We start from the raw sequence: 18,473 nt of genomic DNA on the forward strand, positions 1-18,473 counted from the left end.
CCCTAAACTCATGAAAGTTTGAAGAGAAAAAAGTATTGAACCTTGGGTAATGGTTCTAACAACAACATAGATCACTTTGAGAGGGACACAGTATGTACCTCTGAGATAGCCCTGAAACTTGCCGAATTTGAAGCAACCTCTTCTGCATGTAAAAGCTTTAAAAACCTTTAAAATATTGGAAGGATGGCCTACAAAGCTGCAGATAAGCTGTATGAAACATTTAAAGACTATTTATTATTTTCTACTGATCTAAATCCTTAAATCACCTTAAACTCTTCTGCTCATCTAAGAGCTTACGCTCCATGTACTGCTGTAATCACACATTAATCTGATCAATATTTATTGAACATAAGTATGTAGATAAAGTATAAAACTTTGTATTATTAAAAAGTTGTGAAGTTTAAAACATTTTATGAACAAATGTGTTTTTCAACTGACTTCACCCAGGCAGTCAGATTTATATGAGGTTTCAAACAGAAATAGTCTGATCTCTGTATCATACACAGCTTTTGTGTTTGGGATCCCCTCTTTGTTTTTTATGAAGTTGTGGACCATTTTGGAAAAGAATAATTAAATGCGGCCACAGCATTATTTTATGGCTAATGAATGCATCTCACAATACTTGAAAAATCGTAAAATCGCAGAATGGCTTGACTTAGGAGAGTCATTAAATCACCCCATGCCACGGGCAGGGCTGCCCCCCAGCAGCTCAGCTGCCCAGGACCCCATCCAACCTGGCCTTGAGAGCCTCCAGGGATGGGGCACCACAGCTTCTCTGGGTAGCTGTGCCAGCACCTCCTTCATGAGTAACTGCCCACTGTTATTTTGTTGTCCCTCAGAAGGGTTTTGGTCACTCATTTCATAGTGCTCACCAGTATTTTGATACTTGGATTGTATGGCAGCCATGTTATCTTGTACTTCCTCCTACCACATCTTTTGTTTTTAGAAAATGATAGTTTTGCTTCTTCTGTCTTCTCCTTTCACAAAACCACACGGAGAGAATTTTGCATTCCTTAACACAGAAGTAAGAGATGTCTACAGCAGTTAAGGATGAGAGAAGGCAGGGAAGGCGGTGTTGGAAGACCAACATCTTCTGTTATTGGAGCCATTCCAGACCCCAGTAGCACAGAGGTGATGGAGCAACCTAAGGACAACCTCATCCGCTCTGAGAAAGGTGGCCTCCCTTTCTTTGCTCCCCACTCCAAGCAAACACCGCAACTGTACTTGCTCTTCACCAGCAAAGAAATGGATTTTAGGCTGGAAACCTTTTGACACACTACTCATAGCATTCACTTGAGGTACTGAAAGCAGTCAGTAGGATTTGGCTATAAACTGAAGCAGAAATTAAATGAAAATTTTCAAGGAAATAGAAGAAAAATAAGTTAATTTTTGTAGAGCCTCAATTTTAGTACAAACCCAAAAGGAGCAGAGGACATCACCCAACTTTGAACTCATAGGCCTCAGCAGAATCATTAGTTAGTCAAACCTGCTCTCAGTTCTCATTGTTACTTACATGCAAGGATCTTTTAGAATTTGAGCCCTTGCAGTACTGGGACATCCAGGTTCCCGGTGGGCACCCAGCTCTTGAAAGCCACCTCCTGGGCTTAGTGTCACCTTGCTGCCTCAGATCTTTGCCCTTCTCTCTCTGAGGCAGGATACAGCTTTCAAATTCACCTCCTGGCTGTGAAGCTGTTTTCTCCTATTAGAAAAGCTAAATTGGATGCTAAGTGCCCTGACTGTCAGCAAAGCACAGCTGATGGCAGGAGCCACCAGGGCAGTCTGAAACGCTGTTCTCCTTTTTGCAGCCTGCTGCCCCACCACAGGCTCACCAGCAGCCCTTCAGGTGTCTGGGCTGCGGTGGTGGCTTCTTTCCTTTCAATTAATAAATCTAAACCACAAAGAGTCATGGAGAGGCAAGAATTATTCAGGGCAGTCAAAGGGGACAAGGCAAAGGCTAATGGCCTGAAGCAAGAAAGACAGACAATCTGGGATGAAAAGATCCCAGCAGCAAGGTCAGCCAAAGCACCCACAGGGGTTCTTACACTGGTGAGTTTTGCTTTGGGAGGGTCAGGAGGGATGAAGAAGGGGAGGCAATAGCTTATGTGAACACTTTGTGGCTTCATGTGCAAGAAATAAATAGGCTTGGGCCAGGAATACTAATTGCTACAGTCAGGCTTTAAGCTACTCTGCTGTGTGTGAGGCAGTCCCCACTCCCTGACCCAACCATCAAGCTGTTAAATAATTAATGCACACGTTTCCCTTCAAGTTAGGCAATTTTGAAAAAAACAAACAAACAAACAGTATGTTGACCAAATAGAGTAGCAAAACTCCACTAGAGGTGACCAATGGTGTTGTCTCCACTATGCAAGTGCAACCTCAACAAAATGCATTATCACTCCTCAGGAGAAGCTTCTGTGTTGGTGCCATTCCTCTTTCGCTCCCCAGTAGCACTGAAAGCCTGAAGGCCCATTTAACAGAAATATCAGTAAAACCCTTAGTTTCAGCCTGAGAGAGGCAGGGCCTAGTCTCTAGGCACAGCTCTGGATACACACAACCTGCAGGCCTGGTACAAAGATGAGCAACAAGGCAATGTCTCAGGCAGAACACAGCAGAGAAAATCTGATACACAGTAATGAAAAAACTAACAGGTCCACATGAGATGAACCAAACTGCTTACAGAGAACAGAAATGGGAACATCGTACCTGTCACCAAAAAAAAATCCAGGCAATGAGTTGACCGAAAACAGGAATAGCAGAACAGAATTGGTCTATATACACCAGAATCTGTTAATGAAACATAAGACAAATAATGTAAGGAGTTACACTTCAGAGGCCATAACGGTCATTTAATTTCCATGGCATAGTGGTCACTTAAAATCCATGGCTTTATTCCAGAAATTAATTTGGCTCACGTACTGTAACACAGGCATTTGCACAGACATACTGTCTTTGTATATACTTGAGGACTTGACTGTATGCACAGTCAGTTGTCAAAAGGAGCAGAATCAGTTAAATGGAAATGCCTCAGCAGGAAACTCCACTAATTTTAACAGATACAGACAGTTTCCCTCAGACAAAGGGCTTGAGCTGGAGCTAATGATGCTAAGATGCTTAGCATGCCAGAAAGTGTGGCAGAACCCCCTGTGAAGGTGCTCCATCCCCAGAAGCCCAGTTCAGCAGATCCCCATGAAGATGTCCACCTGCAGACTGAATGAGGTCCTGTTCTGGTCTATTTTGGCACAATTTGGCCATAGTAATTGCAGATCTACTAAAACACCAATCTGAATATTTGTCACATAGAAAATGGCTGAGAGACATATCCAGTTACTCATATGCAAAGCCGCGGCTTCCTTGTTGCTTTAATTTGACCTCAGACCAAACTGCTGACAAAGGTAAAGGCCTTGCTTCTCCTGCTACACCAGAAGGAAGCATTTATGAGTTTCTGTGGTAAGCTAAATAAGGTGCTCCTCCTAACCTGACCTAAACTAACTAATAAAAAAAGGAAATGTCTGCTTTTCACCCAGATCAACCCCTAGCCTCAGCTCATAGGACTTCCTTAGCTCATAGGACATCCTTATCACAACTGGGTGATAAGGAGGTTATCAGGAGTACCCAGCATGGGTTCACCAAGGGGAGGTCGTGCTCGACCAACCTGGTGGCCTTTTATGAAGATGTCACTAGCTGGGTGGACAGGGGGAGGGCGGTAGATGTAGTCTACCTTGATTTCAGTAAGGCTTTTGATACTGTCCCCCATGACATCCTTATAACAAAGCTGAGGAAGTATGGGATAGATGAGTGGACAGTGAAGTGGGTTGAGAATTGGCTGACTGGCAGAGTGCAGAGGGTTGTCGTTGGCGGTGCGGTGTCTGGCAGGAGGCCTGTAACTAGCGGTGTCCCCCAGGGGTCTGTACTGGGTCCGGTCTTGTTCAACATCTTCATCAACGACCTTGATGAAGGGATAGTGACCACCCTCAGCAAGTTTGCTGATGACACGAAGTTGGGAGGATTGGCTGACACGCCTGAAGGCTGTGCTGCCATTCAGCGAGACCTGGACAGGCTGGAGAGCTGGGCAGTAAGAAACCGGATGAGGTTTAACAAAAGCAAGTGTAGAGTCTTGCACCTGGGTAGAAATAATTGCATGCACCAGTACAGGCTGGGGGAAGACCTGCTGGAGAGGAGCTCTGCTGAGAGGGACCTGGGCGTCCTGGTGGACGACAGATTAACCATGAGCCAGCAGTGTGCCCTTGTGGCCAAAAAAGCCAATGGCATACTGGGGAGTATTAAAAAGAGCGTGTCCAGCAGGCCGAAGGAGGTGATCCTCCCCATCTCCTCTGCCCTGGTGAGGCCTCATCTGGAATATTGTGTCCAGTTCTGGGCTCCCCAGTACAAAAAAGACAGGGATCTCTTGGAAAGAGTCCAGCGGAGGGCCACTAAGATGGTGAAGGGCCTGGAGCATCTCCCCTATGAGGAGAGACTTAGGGAACTGGGTCTGTTTAGTCTTGAGAAAAGAAGGCTGAGAGGGGACTTGATCCAGGTTTATAAATACCTGAGGTGTGGGAGCCATAGTAGTGAGTCTGGTCTCTTTTCAGTAGTGCATGGGGACAGGACTAGGGGTAATGGGATGAAACTACAGCATAGGAAGTTCCGCGTGAATGTGCACAAGAACTTCTTTACAGTGAGGGTGACGGAGCACTGGAACAGGCTGCCCAGGGAGGTGGTGGAGTCTCCTCTGGAGATATTCAAGACCCGCCTGGACGCCTACCTGTGTGACGTGGTGTAGGGAGCCTGCTTTGGCAGGGGGGTTGGACTCAATGATCTCTAGAGGTCCCTTCCAACCCCTACAGTTCTGTGATTCTGTGATTCTGTGACTGCATGACACAGCGGAGGGTGACAGTGGGGCAGAGCCATGTGCCCACGAGCAGCTGCAGCAGCAGCAGTAAGGGTAGCAGAGCTGGGCAGCTTTTTTATCAGCAGTTTATAATTAGAATGGCTGAAAGCATTCAGAAGAACAAAAGATGTATATCAGATGAGAGGGAATTTCTTTTCAGCGAACCAATACCAAGGTCCTGTTCTCAGCTCAATATCCTTTTTCACATTTAAAACAGATGGAAGGCTCTGTTTTAAATGCAGAGCAGAGAATGGAAACTTAGGAAGAAGTTCTGCACTGACTGAAGTTTATCTGTATGACTAAACTCTTCTTTGTCAAAGTAATAAGCCCTTCCACTAATCTTTTCTGCTGCAAAGTAAATATTAGAAGTAATATAACAGATCTAGTGGCATTTTTAGCAGACAGGTGCTGGTGTCATATCATGAAGCACTGTACATACAAATGGCACCTTTCAAAAAACTGGTGGATTTGCAAGGTTTAATGTTATCGTGTAGCACTAGTGACATCTGCAGGTACACAGAGGTAGGAACAGTGAGAGGAAAATGCCAAAATCAGGCTCTGGTGAGAATCTCTTGTAAGGAAAATCAGCAGATGCATCCACGGTGTTGGTCCTCACAGTCACATCAGGGATGAATAGGCTCTCTGGACTGCTGTCCCAAGAGGTTAAAACATTTTCTAAGTCACACTCTGGAGGAGATTCTCCTTTCATCAGAAATATAGTTGGTTAGGGAAAGATGACTCTGTTTTGCAAGACACCCACACAGAAGCATGACTATCCTCTTTAGTGGGAGTGAGAAGGAAAGGAATGATCTTTGAGGTGTGGTTGTGCCGCTGCCTGAGTCACAACTTGGCTAGAATGTAGAAACTTTTGAGTTGGAATGGATCATTAAGGGTCATCTAGTCAAAATCCCCTGCAATGAACAGGGACACCTGCAGCTACATCAGGCTGCTCAGAGCCCCGTCCAGCCTGACCTTGAGCATCTCCAAAGACAGAGCATCCACCACCTCTCTGAGCAGCATGTTTGTGTGCCTCACTACTCCTATTTTAAAAATCTTTTTCCTTATATCCAATCTAAATCTCCTCTATTGCAGTTTGAAACCACTGAAGACCCTTGTCTTATCACAACAGACTCTGCTAAAGAGACTGTTCCCTTCCTTCTTACAGCCCCCCTTTAGATACTGAAAGGCTTCTCAGGTCCTATCTGAGCCTTTTCTTCTCCAGGCTGAACAGCCCCAGCTCTCTCAGTCTGTTCTCATAGGCAAGGTGTTCCATCCCTTGCATCATTTTTGTGGCCCTTCTCTGGACAAACTCTTAACAGGTTTATATCTCTCCTACACAGAGGACTCCATATCTGGATGCAGTATTCTAGGTGAGGTTTCACCAGTGCTGAGCAGAGGGGCAGGATCACCTTCCTCCCCCTGCTGGCCACACTTCTTTTGGTGCAGACATCATATGGTTGGCTTTCTAGGCCTTAAGGGTACATTGCCGGCCTACATCTAGCTTACCATACCCCAGTACAACCATGCCCTTTCCTGCAGGGCTGTGCTCCATCCTTACATCCTGCAGCTTGTATTGATAGCAGGGGTTGCCATGATTCAAGTGCATGACCTTACACTTGGCTTTGTTGAACCTCCTGAATTTCTCCTGGGCTCATTCTCGAGCTTGTCTAGGTCTCTCTGAATGGCAGGGTAAGCCAAGAGACAACAGTATGAAGAAGGCCAGGAACCAAAAAGAAAGCATACTCAAGGGAAAACCTCTGTGCAGAATTGTTTGGCAAGGAGAGCAAGTGAGTGAGAGTATGCACACTGTGCAAACATTTACATGCAAGAAAGTTTGGTCCAGCCTGTGGTATAGCAGCTAGATACTAACAAAAATGAGCTGAGCGGGAGAAGTCTTAGGAGGGCGATACCTGGATTTCTTAATGTAAGAAAGGAGACAGTCTGCTTTTTTAATTTCCCCTTTGTTCAAGAAAGCAGTCTCTTAAACACAGTAAAAAATTGAACTCCATCTTCTCTCATTTTTTGATGCTATTCCAGTTCTACCACACACAAATCCACCCACTCTACTTTTTAATACTTTGTGCTACTTATACTAGGAAAGATATTTCTCACTCATTCCATTAATGCTGCTGATAAAACACTGTCTGTAAACAAAAGGAACAAAGACACAAAAACAGAGCAATGAGGAAGTGGTTTTTCTTGTCTTCCTAGATTTCTTGTTTTTTTGGTTTTTTTTTCATTAAAATTTCTTAATTTCTGGTCCTGTTTTTTTGTTTTGTTTTGTTCATTTGTTCACTTTGTTTTTTTAGCATTTTGACTTAAATAAACACTATACAAGAACACAGTTTTATCTAAAATTTGCAGCAGCCTAATAGCGGAACAACCACTGAAATACTTACGAGGTAAGGGAGGGTATTCATGGTTGTGTTAGACTGCTAACATATTAACAGCTCAGGGGATATTCAGTTTCTGTGTAGATCTCCTAAAGAGAAATATACCTTTAGTATAGGAAATGAGAAAGAAGATGGTAATGCAAGTGCAAACAACAACTGGATGGATCTGTGATATTTCAAGTGAAACAGCTGTGCGAATATGCTTGGGGAACAGTTGAACAAGGCCCACAGACATATATGCCATGGCAAACCTATAGTCAGTACAGAAATATGGGGGAATATGAAGTATCTGACACAAAATGGGAAGCTAAGAATAAGAGTACAAGAAATACGTTGTTGGCAAGTTAAAAAAAAAAACGGTGTTGGAGGATGTTATTAGAAAGACGCTTCCCTTACTAATGCTAAGGGAAGATCAGTATAACAATGAAGTAGTAGGATAGAAGCATGCATCATGCCATGCCAACCTGGTAACATAAATAAAAAGAAATGTTGGGCTCTGGAACTGGGGGAGATTATAAAATAAATGTGAGATGATGAGCTGGGTCCAAGGTCAACCTCAGAAATTCACTCAAAACCTCTAAAAAAATATGCAAGACAGCTGAGAGAATCCTGCAGGCTCTGATGTGATTCACACCAGGACCCAATTCCAGTCTAATGGTGCTCCAGGGCATCATTAAGATTTGCTCAATGGGATGCTCCCTCCAGTCACCAGTTCTTTTGGTCAGAGCCCAAAGAAGATTTTTATGAAGGACTACACCACTGTTATTAATAAAACTTAAAACACCACGCTTCTAGAACTCAGACAGATTCTTCCTATTAAAAACATGTTACATCATCTTTTACCAAACTCCAAATTTAGCACTTAGATACAAGTTTCAGTTTTGTTTGTAAAAGCCCTTTTTTTCATATATTTTAATGGGAATTTTCAATAAAATTATGCACTTCAAAGTAGAGCTTTACTCTTGTCTTTTGAAACAGCATTTTTTTAATGAGAAAGAAAGGAAGCAGTCTTGTCCCTCACTTACTAAATAACACTGACAGTTTGGAATTTTTTAAGTTAACTTCCTTCTTCCAAGTTCATTATTCCTTTAGGCTCTTTCTTTGAAGAACATAAGCACTTTCACAATCTGCTATTGGCTTTGCCCCTAAGGTTCGCTTCTCCCAGCACCCTAGAGCTCCTGATCTCTCCAGTCATTGCCTCCATGCAGAAACAGAACAGCCATCCTGTTATTCTTTGTTCAGGGAACATCCCAACCAAGCAGTAAACTGCACAGACTGTTAGAATATCACCAGTGAAACAATAGCTACTGAGGCATATCCATCTGGCAGCTTTATTGTTGTTTTGGGGCTCTAATGGATCATCTGTTGTATATGTGTATGAGATAAGCAGTCTTTGAGGCCAATTTGCAATCAGTACCCTGATAATGCATTTTGTATAGTTTCTTGCAATGAAGGGAGTTTGCAAGTAACCTTTCTAGTACCTGCAGATCTCATGTGCCTCACCTGAAGCACTGACTCTTTATTGAACCCTTTCCCCTGAAGCAAAATTTGCATCAAGAAGCACTGCCTGGATAGAGTAATTATGTTGGCAACTCCTAACAGGCCAAGTAAGCCCAAATAGAGGCAGAGTTAGGTGCTTCGCTGCTTCTCAGAGGAGCAAGGCTTGTGCTCAGTACCTTCTATTAACTAAATCTGATGCAGTTTATCAGGATTTAGAAGCTTCAAGAAGCCTCAGGCTGCACAAAAATAAATCCTTGCTGATACCAGCATTCAGCTCTAGTTCTGGCCTGTGCAACCAACTGTGGCAGAGGCCCCCCAAGTCAAGGAAAACAGCAAAAAGGGGGAATGACAAAACAAAATACAACATCTCATAGATATAACAGTGTGTGTCCTTATCTACACACGGCAACGACTTCATTTTGTAGATATCCTTTTGGTACGCTAACCAGAAATGAGATGTTAAGTCCCTACTGCTAACTCTATCAAAAGCTCTATCAATATTTTGTATTTAGGGAAAAAGAAAAAATGGTAATAGGCCAAAGGCTATAGAAGGAAAGAACTTTCCCCTTCCTGAGCCAAGTGTGACAGTGGAATGAGAACAGGCTGGGCTAGGTAGGCACCCGGTCTGCCTGGAAACACTGTCAACACAAGAAAGTCTTCTTGCTGTACTTGTAATAAAGCTTTGTATTAACAGTTTGGCAGTGAAATATCCACTTTATCCCTGGCCATCTTTCTCCTGACATTAACCATTCCTCCTCCCAGCTGCAGGTGCAAGAATAAACCTCCTTCACCAAAGCTCCACACCTGAGTCCTTCGTAAGACTTTTTCACAAGGCTGACTGGCCCTCACTGTTTCCTAGCCTGTAAAAACTTAGAAAATACAAAAACTGAGACTTCTACCTTCCATTTAAGTTAAAAATAAATAAAAGCTGCTATATATTACTTTCATGCGTTCTTCACATTATGTTATTTTCAGTTCAGATGATGCATTCCATTATTAATACCTTCAGTAGAGCTCTTTCTTAAAAAAAAACCTGTTTTTGAAGTAGTTTCAACCAACTCTTTCACTTCCCTGCTCATGTTTGAGAGACAACACTTCCTGCATTAGAAATGACATACACATGTAATCTGTGTAAATAGATGAGTTTGGATTATTGTAAAGTACAGCACAACATGTAACAGATTAAACGATAGTTCATCTCAGGAGGACAATATTGTGAAGCAGGATAAGTAAAATACACTAATATCCCACAGGAATATGCACTAAATAAAGCCAGAGGATGAAAGGGACATTCACTAACTCTCACACTACTTTAGAATTTATTTCATGATGAAGACAAACTATTCATATTTCTAAGTTACACTCTGTTTATTTATTGAGGAATGTGGTAGCTTCCCACATTAAGGTGCGTCTCATCCACTTGCAGGGCAGTGCTGCTGCTGTTGTGGGGACATGTGATCAGGTGAAATCCAAGGAGTTCCAAAAGTTCAAAAGGATTATTCAGTCACAGATACATTCCCCTTATCTTCTCTCCCATCATAGTCAAGCCATCTTGCCTTCAACCTACAATGCTTTTGAACAGGAAATAGTACTCTTCCATGATTTCTCAAAACCGTAGCTGTAAAAAAAGTCTTATTTATTGAAGAAGATCTAGAGATATGCATAAATGCTTTACAATTCTAAATTCTCTACCACTTCACCTGAACAGGTATGTAGTCTAATGCCTTTTTCCAGAGAACGCATTCACATTAAAAGTAGTTCCTATATTCCCCTGATGTCTGAACATCATTGATGAGAGAAAGCAATCCTGCTACATGCTTGACAACAAATTCATGAAGTAACTGGATGTTTTATGCTAAGTTGGTAAACTGTTTCTGAATGCAGTGAAAACTATGCAAAAGAAATGAAATGGAGAATATTTTAACTTCTGAATACTACTGATCATTATGGAAAATAACAAATATTTCCCACATAGCTATTCATTTATTCACTCTTAATACCACCTGTGACCAAGAATATTAGCAATGTTGCAATTGGAGATAATATCTTCCACAGCCAGAATGAAGATAATATCAGCAGTCTACTAAGGAAAGACAGGCAGAGGCAATGTTCTTTTCCTGGCCAATCTGAGCTGCTGAAAAACGTACACAAACCTTGGGCACGCACATTTCTCTGAAGAACATATTTCACCAAAGCCTTAGTCTTCCAGAACAAATTAATGACAAACTTTTGCTATTCACAACAGTCATTCTTTACAGATACAGCTGAACATCAGCCTATTGATTTTTATTATAATTATTTTTTTTTAAACCTTCTAACAAGAGCCTGATCTCAATATTGCAAACTTTTTGGGACATAAGACTTTCATAAAAGCCAGTCGAAATTTATCATGACAGAGAGGGTAGAGGAATGGGTTCAGAGAGGAATTGATCCACAAAAGCCAAAAGGTAATTTGGTACAGGATCGGATGGACACATTCTCCTTGGCAGGCTCCACGAATTATCATTAGTAAAGTATACGGGGCCCAGCAAATGGCAAAGACACACACAATTATGGCAAGCGACTTCGCAATCTTCTTGTCATTATGCAGTTTTGATCTGGTCCTTGAACAAACAGAGAAACAATTTTCTGGGGTCAAAGAGTTGGCTCTGGATAGAGATGAGCTTTCAGCTACCAAAGATTCTTTCTTTGTTCTCATGGAGGAAGAAGCACTGTCCTCTGTTTCTGAAAAAGAAGGTCCTCGCCTCAGCAAAAAACAAAACCTCCAGGACTCACTGCTGCTCCCTGGAGACTCGCAGTATTGAATGCTGCCGCGCCGCTGGCGTCTCTGGATGTTGTGGAAGATGCTCACGTTGAAGTAGGTGACTGAGATCAGAGGCACAAAGAACTCCAGGGTGGATGCACACAGGAGGAAGTACCAGTTGTTGAAGAACTCGGCATAGCACTGCCCCTCCTCTACCATGCTGCAGCCAGACACGTACTCCCAAAGGAGAACTGCCGGAGAGTAGAGCAGGAAGGCAAAGACCCAGATGGCCACCATCTTGACAACAGGGCTGGACATCATTCCTTGCTGGGCTCTGTAAGATACCTGTGAGAAAACAAACAAACAAACAAACAAAAAAAACTTGTTGCATATATAGGAGCAAAAACACAAAGAGAAGTAGCCTGAGAGGAGCTTTGCGTAGTATTTACTAACTCAGAACTGAAGCTTCAGTGATCACATGAAGCTCATTCAGGCAAGCTTAATTTATTGATGTTAACCTAACATGCGGTTGTCTATGTAACAGTAACAAGAATTAGAGTCCTGGTTCAGGCAAGAAACAATCTTCCATCTGTGTTAGCAGTACCTTGCAATTTGGTACGCCTTGTTTGAGACATCTGCAGTCTGAACTGGCTGAATAATTAGTGTTTTATGGTTGCTCAGAGAATGATTCCCATTCATTGATAACTGCACTGGTTTGTGCAGCACTTTAGAAGCATGTAATGCTGGATGTGTCAAAGTGGTCAACAGAAAATATGGCCCATATTTAATGCGCACCTTTGAAAACTTGTTTATTGCACACTTGACAAACAGGCAAAATCCAGCCCTACAGAGTAGCTGTTAGCTGATGAAAAGATAACATCACTTTTTATATTCCTTATCCCCAGCCTGTGGGCTAGTACATATTCTCCACTATTCCAGAACAGGCAAATATCCTACAGCTCACACCATCCTCCAGGATAATAGAGTGAATGCATAATTTGGAAAGCTATGATAGATGGCCCGTTGAAAACAAGAGTACAAATTACTGTAGCTAAATACTATCATACAGATGTCTGTAAGCATTTCTACCACTTGCACAGGTGCACTCAGCTTTGCATCTTGTGGGTGCTGAGGTTTTTTATGTTTCCAGTGGATTTTTTTCTCATTGAAAGTAAAATAAGTTGAAGTAATTATAATTAAGAAAAATAAAGCTGAAATTTAATCGCATGGCATACTGACATTTTCATAGGTCAGCAAAGAGCTGAGACCCCTCGCTCAGCCCCACATTTCTCTACCACTTCAGCAAGCAGAGTGACTAGTGAGAACTGCTGACCTCCATCCTTAGCATGAACCAAGACATAAAGACATATAAGGTGTAATGGGTGCACTGCAGAAAGCAAAGACACAGAGTGCATCCAAAGTTTGGGGTTCTCCTTCAGGCACTGGGAGGAGGTTTGTCTCATACCCACAGCCAGTCTCTGCAGTCTGTCCTGAGTCTCACTCTCTGACTCATTTGCTCTTGCTCCCAGTGCTCTGCAAGATCATTAGGAGACAACTCTCAGGCCTAGATGTAACCCCCAGCATCCTTTACATCCCTGCCCTAGCCTTTCCCTCCCACACTGATTTATTTCAGATTTCCTTCCCCTGTGCTCCCTTTTTTTCCAGCCTCCTGCCTTTCCCTCATCCTACATTCCTTAAAGCAGTAGCACAACAGCATAACAACTTGCAGCAGAGCTTGTGAGAAAAGATGTATTTGACCAGCTCTGGTAGATGAGCTGCCTCCACATGCCAGCATATGTTCTGAAAGCTATTATCTTGATTAATCCAAGGCCTATACTCACCAATATGGCAACATGCAATAATAGCATCAAGATTCAGCCTTGCTAAATCCCACCATCCTGCCACAAAACTCAGAAAGGCTACAAATTGGGTACTTACAGCTTTAGTAACTGAGAGAAAACGGTCGTAACTAATTATAACAATGTTAAATACTGAAGCTGTACACATGAGATGGTCCACAAGGAGCCAGAGCTTGCAGATGCCTCTTCCAAAGTGCCAGATTCCTGTCAGGGCATAGGGGATGTATAGAGGGATGCAAAATGCACCTATGGAAAGCAATCACAGAGACACCATGAAGTTGTCACAGACTGCAAACAGTACTCCTGGAAGCAGAGACAGTATTCTGGTATTTGGTTCAAAAAGAAAGCATACCATTAAGTAATTAAGTACGTAAGTTATATAAAGAAATTCTTACATTACCATGAAATCTAATGAAGATATTCTACATATTAGATCTTAATGTATGTCGACTGTTAGGGATAAGTAAGTAAGGGGAGTAAACTCTTCGAAAGGGCTGACAATAGCAGGACACGGAGAAATGGTTTTAAGTTGAAAGAGGGAAGATTTAGGTTGGATGTTAGGGGGAAGTTCTTCACTAGGAGAGTGGTTAGGCCCTGGAACAGGCTGCCCAGGGAGGTTGTGGATGCCCCGTCCTTGGAGGTGTTCAAGGCCAGGTTGGACGGGGCCCTGGGCAACCTGATCTAGTAAATGTGTATGTTTGGTGGCCCTGCCAGGCAGGGGGGTTGGAACTACATGATCCTTGAGGTCCCTTCCAACCCGGGTCATTCTGTGATTTTGTGATAAGGTCACATCAGCAACAAAAGATCTGCTGAAGAAGAAAACTGAAACCTAACCAACTTGACAGTCTCCAAAGATATATATAATCAGTACGTATTGTGGTTATGCTCCAAAATGTAACCTTGTTGCTCTGTGTCTCATCTTTCATCTGTTATTGAGTTTTCCATCAAAATACATCTACGAAAATTGCTAACGTAGCTTATTAATATAAGATTTGTTAGCACTTGTGCACTAGAGACAGTATATTGGAGAGTCTGCATAGCGTCCAGAAACTTTTACCAATGACAGAGCAGACGTAGCAGAGATATGAAAGCCCTTTCCATTTTTAAGGGGTGTTTTAAATCACAACCCTTCTTCAGCTAAGATAACTCCAGAACTGTTTTTTGTTTTACTACATTTACCTTTTGTCCAGAAGTCTTTCTACTGAGGCACTTGGAAATATAACACTATGTCAAAAAGGGGTTAATACAGAAAACAAATGGGAGAGACAGTCTGTTGGTAGAATGATCCATCTGATCCATAGTCTACTGGAGCTCCATCCAGTAGAAAGAGAGCTCATTGCTCACTGCAACTAGCAGGAAGGATGTTGCAGCGAACAGAGTGCCATTCTCTTTCCTCAGGAGACAAGTGATTAGACTCAAGAAAATGGCCTTGTGTTTAGACAAGAGAGGTTTAGATGGGACTCCTTAAGAGACACGTTCATGGCAGTAAGGGACATGGTTTGGTGGAGGGACATAGTAGGCCAAGTTGGCAGACAGACTTGATCTTGAAGGTCTTTTCCAATCTAAATGCCTTCATGATTCTACGATCCTAAATCATCTTCATGTTTTATTTTTAAGCCGGTCACTTATTTATTTTACCACTAATATTCTTTCAAATTTATAGTGCAACATTTAACTCTATTTGTCCACATTCCTGAAAAAGCTGTTCCAACAGAGATAAGTACAAAGCTATACGCAGCCTCATGATCCATTTTAAACTCTTCAGATTTTTCTTCTTTAGTATGTCTGTCAGGCTCTTAGAATTCACTGAGCATATTCAGGATGATGTGCTAATGGCTTGTCTTAACAAACATCTAACATATAAGCAGCATCACTTTTGCACAAAACCCTTATTTTTCAAAGTTGTTGATGACAGCTACTGCTCTCATCAGCTTCAGTGGATCAAACAATGTTTAACACCATGTCAAAAAATGATTACTGTTTTGTTGGGGTATTTTTTTCTATAGATATCAATATAGATGAAAGAACCAGGCTTTAAATAGTTTAAACAACATACGTTACACTGCCTGGAAAGATTCCATACTTCTAAGAAATTTAAAAATACAACAGCAGCTTTGAAAACAGAACCTTTTCTGACTGATCCCAGATACAAAGTCCTGGATTTAGACGGTCTATGGGCGAGAAAAATACTGATAACAACCATTTCCCGACAACTGACTTGAGACTCCTCAAGGCACCAGCCACAAACAAGAGCATGTAAGGATGGGAGGTATTTAAATCTCTTGACTAAATTTCAAGATACAAAGACAAACAAAATGTGGTGATGTAAGCAATGATATGATGGCTCCAGCAATTTGTCTGCCAGAAGAAGGAAATCAAAGGCTCAGATTCCTTTCATTTCTGTCCCGTGGGGTGGGCCATGGAATTAGGGACCGCTTTTAATAAATGGCATAAGTGAAGAAAGGCCCCAGAGGCTAGCCTAGTACATCTCACTACTCAGCACTGACAAAGCAACAGCACTTTGAGGGGTATTGCCAGAAGTAGAGTATGTTGGTGAGTGTTATTTCCCTCCTCAAGAGCCAGTGAGTACTGGTCTCTTTGACAGACTGAAAGGGAAAGAACTTGTGTGCAGAAATCCCTCTTTGCTAGCTTTAAGTCAAGATGATGTCGGAAGATTTTATCATGCTTCTCAAGACAGAATCACTTCCTTTACTCCTAAAGCAAAGGTTTAAAAACTTAGAGCTCTGTGCTTAAGATACTACATTGAAAGAGCCAGGCAGACCTCAGTAAAACACGAAAAACCCTCTAAAATATAAATAGTCAGCACTCAGATCTTATGTAAAAAAATGACTTTTTCTGTTTGCTAGAAGATCTACTACTGGATCATGGTTTTTTTTCAGTCTTTTCCTCTGTTTTAATGTTCTGATCCCTGCAGGAGCTCTGCACAAAGCATTTGTGGCTGCTGCCTCTTTTCCAGCGTCACTCACTAGGACTGAATCCACTGCAGCTCAAGGACTGGTGCATAGACACTACAGGACAAGGGGACTAATAAGGAAAACAGACGGAAGATGCCAACAGATTGATGCATTTCTTGTAATGTAATACACTCACAGCCATTTAATTCTGCATTAAGAATTCGTTCCTTTACTTTGATGTACCAGAGATAGCTATATAAGAAAGCAGTTGCTCTGATAAATATGATGCTATGATGGCAGGCAATGAACAGTTTTACACAAGGAGCAAAAGTAAATCAGAAGCTGTAGCAAAGCTCCTCTTTCAATCAATCAGTATTCATGTACAGTAGTTACTCCTCTTTTTTTGAGAGAGAGAGATATTAAAGACATTTACAATAAAAAAGAATTACATATCACATTATGGTGCATTTTGAGACACAATAGGCTGCTGAAACACTTAACTCAGCTTCCTTACACTTCCCCATGCCATACAGCTGGGAAATATTTCTCCAAGAAGAAATCACCCACCTACAGAAGACACCCTGCTCTCCCCAACAGTATTGGAAAGCAAACATTACATGCTTCCCGTTGCGACTTACCCACTGCAAAGTCAGAAATGGCAAGGTTGAGAAAGAAATAGTTACTCCGATGCCTGAGATTTCTGTCCAAGACGAAAGCCAGGATCACCAAGACGTTTCCAAGGATTGTGACCAGAGCCAGCAGCACCATGAGCAGAGCCAGGAGCACCAACACACCCAGGGAAAACTGAGGGGTTGATGGCTGTGGGGACAACGTCCCATTGCAGGGTCCCATCATGCATGGAGTGTCAGCAGAAGAAACTTAGGAACAAACTTGTAACTGTCAGATCTATCCTGAAGACTGAGAAAAGCCTGTCAGCAGGATAAGCTAGAGACTGAGACATCCAAAGATCTTCACAGTATCAAAATAACAGATTATATGATTTCAAAACTGGAGTCTTCAGTGTTCGTCTGAATGCACATGAAAAAAAAAAATAAAATCAATAAAAAAGACACCTAATAAGTAAATGCACACTGCAAGACAGTTTATCTCTTTCCTGAAGGCTGATTCTTATCTTCTGAGGTTAGACAAGTTAGTCTGAAAACTCTTTTCAAAGTCAGGCAGTTTGCATATTAGCATTATGCAAGTAGATTTTACCCTGAATTCTACTAAGGCTAAAAACAGAACTCTTCTCACTTCCCCAGTGGTCAACAGAATTTCAATGATCACAGTTCTATTTCTCTTACTGTAAAATGTAGGCACTGTTAATCTTGTTGCTATAGCACTTACTAAATTACATACCTAACAACATAGAAAAGCTGGCGGTTACAGAGCATCTAAAATTCATGTGTATGTTACAGAAGTGTTACCTTTTGAATTCGCTCCAAACAAGAAACCTTGGGCAGAGCAAGCCAAGAACCTGGCCTTTGGAGGGCCTTGTTAGTGTGGTCCATGTAATCTTCCACTTCATACAATGTGCCAGGAAAGAGCCTACTGCACTACATGCCAAGCCCTTCATCCTTCGGAGGCGAAGAAGGCATAGCTGTTCCCCCAATACAGGAAAGATGTGGAACTCTTAGAAAGGGTCCAGAGGAGGACTAAGATGATCAGAGGGCTGGACCACATCTCCTATGAGGAAAGGTTGAAGGAACTGGGCTTGTTTCGCTTAGAGAAGGGCTGGGGAGACCTCATTGTGGCCTTCCAGTACCGGAAGGGAGAATTTAAACAGGAGGAGGAACGCTTGTTTACAAGGATAGACAGTGACAGGACAAGGGGGAACAGCTTTAAACTAACACAGGGAGGTTTAGATTAGAGATCAGGAAAAAGTTTTTCCATACAGAGGGTGGTGATGCACTGGAACAGGTTGCCCAAGGAGGCTGTGGATGCCCCATCCCTGGAGGCATTCAAGGCCAGGCTGGATGTGGCTCTGGGCAGCCTGGTCTGGTGGTTGGTGACCCTGCACATAGCAGGGGGGTTGAAACCAGATGAACATTATCCTTTTCAACCCAGGCCATTCTATGATTCTGTGATAGAGAAAACCCAGCTTAATGCTGGTTCAGTGGCAGAGAAAATGCACAAAATATCACAGCAACATGGCATAAAGAAATCATTTAGTTT

General features: G+C 42.3%; 1 protein-coding gene across 1 annotated transcript; it reads right to left on the bottom strand.

Annotated features, from left to right (window-relative positions):
* Positions 1-10,400: 10,400 nt before the first annotated feature.
* LOC107310073 (histamine H3 receptor-like) lies at positions 10,401-17,339 on the bottom strand. The gene is made up of 3 exons (XM_085539577.1): positions 16,937-17,339; positions 13,463-13,629; positions 10,401-11,869 (listed from the first exon to the last, which is right to left on the bottom strand). The coding sequence occupies exons 1-3, from the start codon at positions 17,151-17,153 to the stop codon at positions 11,096-11,098; spliced, it is 1,158 nt and encodes a 385-aa protein (XP_085395703.1). The 5' UTR covers positions 17,154-17,339; the 3' UTR covers positions 10,401-11,095.
* Positions 17,340-18,473: the final 1,134 nt, after the last annotated feature.

Source organism: Coturnix japonica, chromosome 2 (genome assembly GCF_054131305.1).
Source record: "Coturnix japonica strain WE chromosome 2, WE-NBRP24, whole genome shotgun sequence".
In the NCBI taxonomy this organism is placed as follows: Eukaryota; Metazoa; Chordata; class Aves; order Galliformes; family Phasianidae; genus Coturnix; species Coturnix japonica.

Bases quoted from the DNA above. Each gene is read 5' to 3' on its own strand.
- LOC107310073 (XM_085539577.1), bottom strand. From the start codon at position 17,153: ATGATGGGACCCTGCAATGGGACGTTGTCCCCACAGCCATCAACCCCT. The intron at 13,630-16,936 runs GTAAGTCGCAAC...TGCTTTCCATAG, and splicing joins CATTTCTGACTTTGCAGTGG to GTGCATTTTGCATCCCTCTA. The intron at 11,870-13,462 runs GTAAGTACCCAA...GTTTTCTCACAG, and splicing joins TTCTCTCAGTTACTAAAGCT to GTATCTTACAGAGCCCAGCA.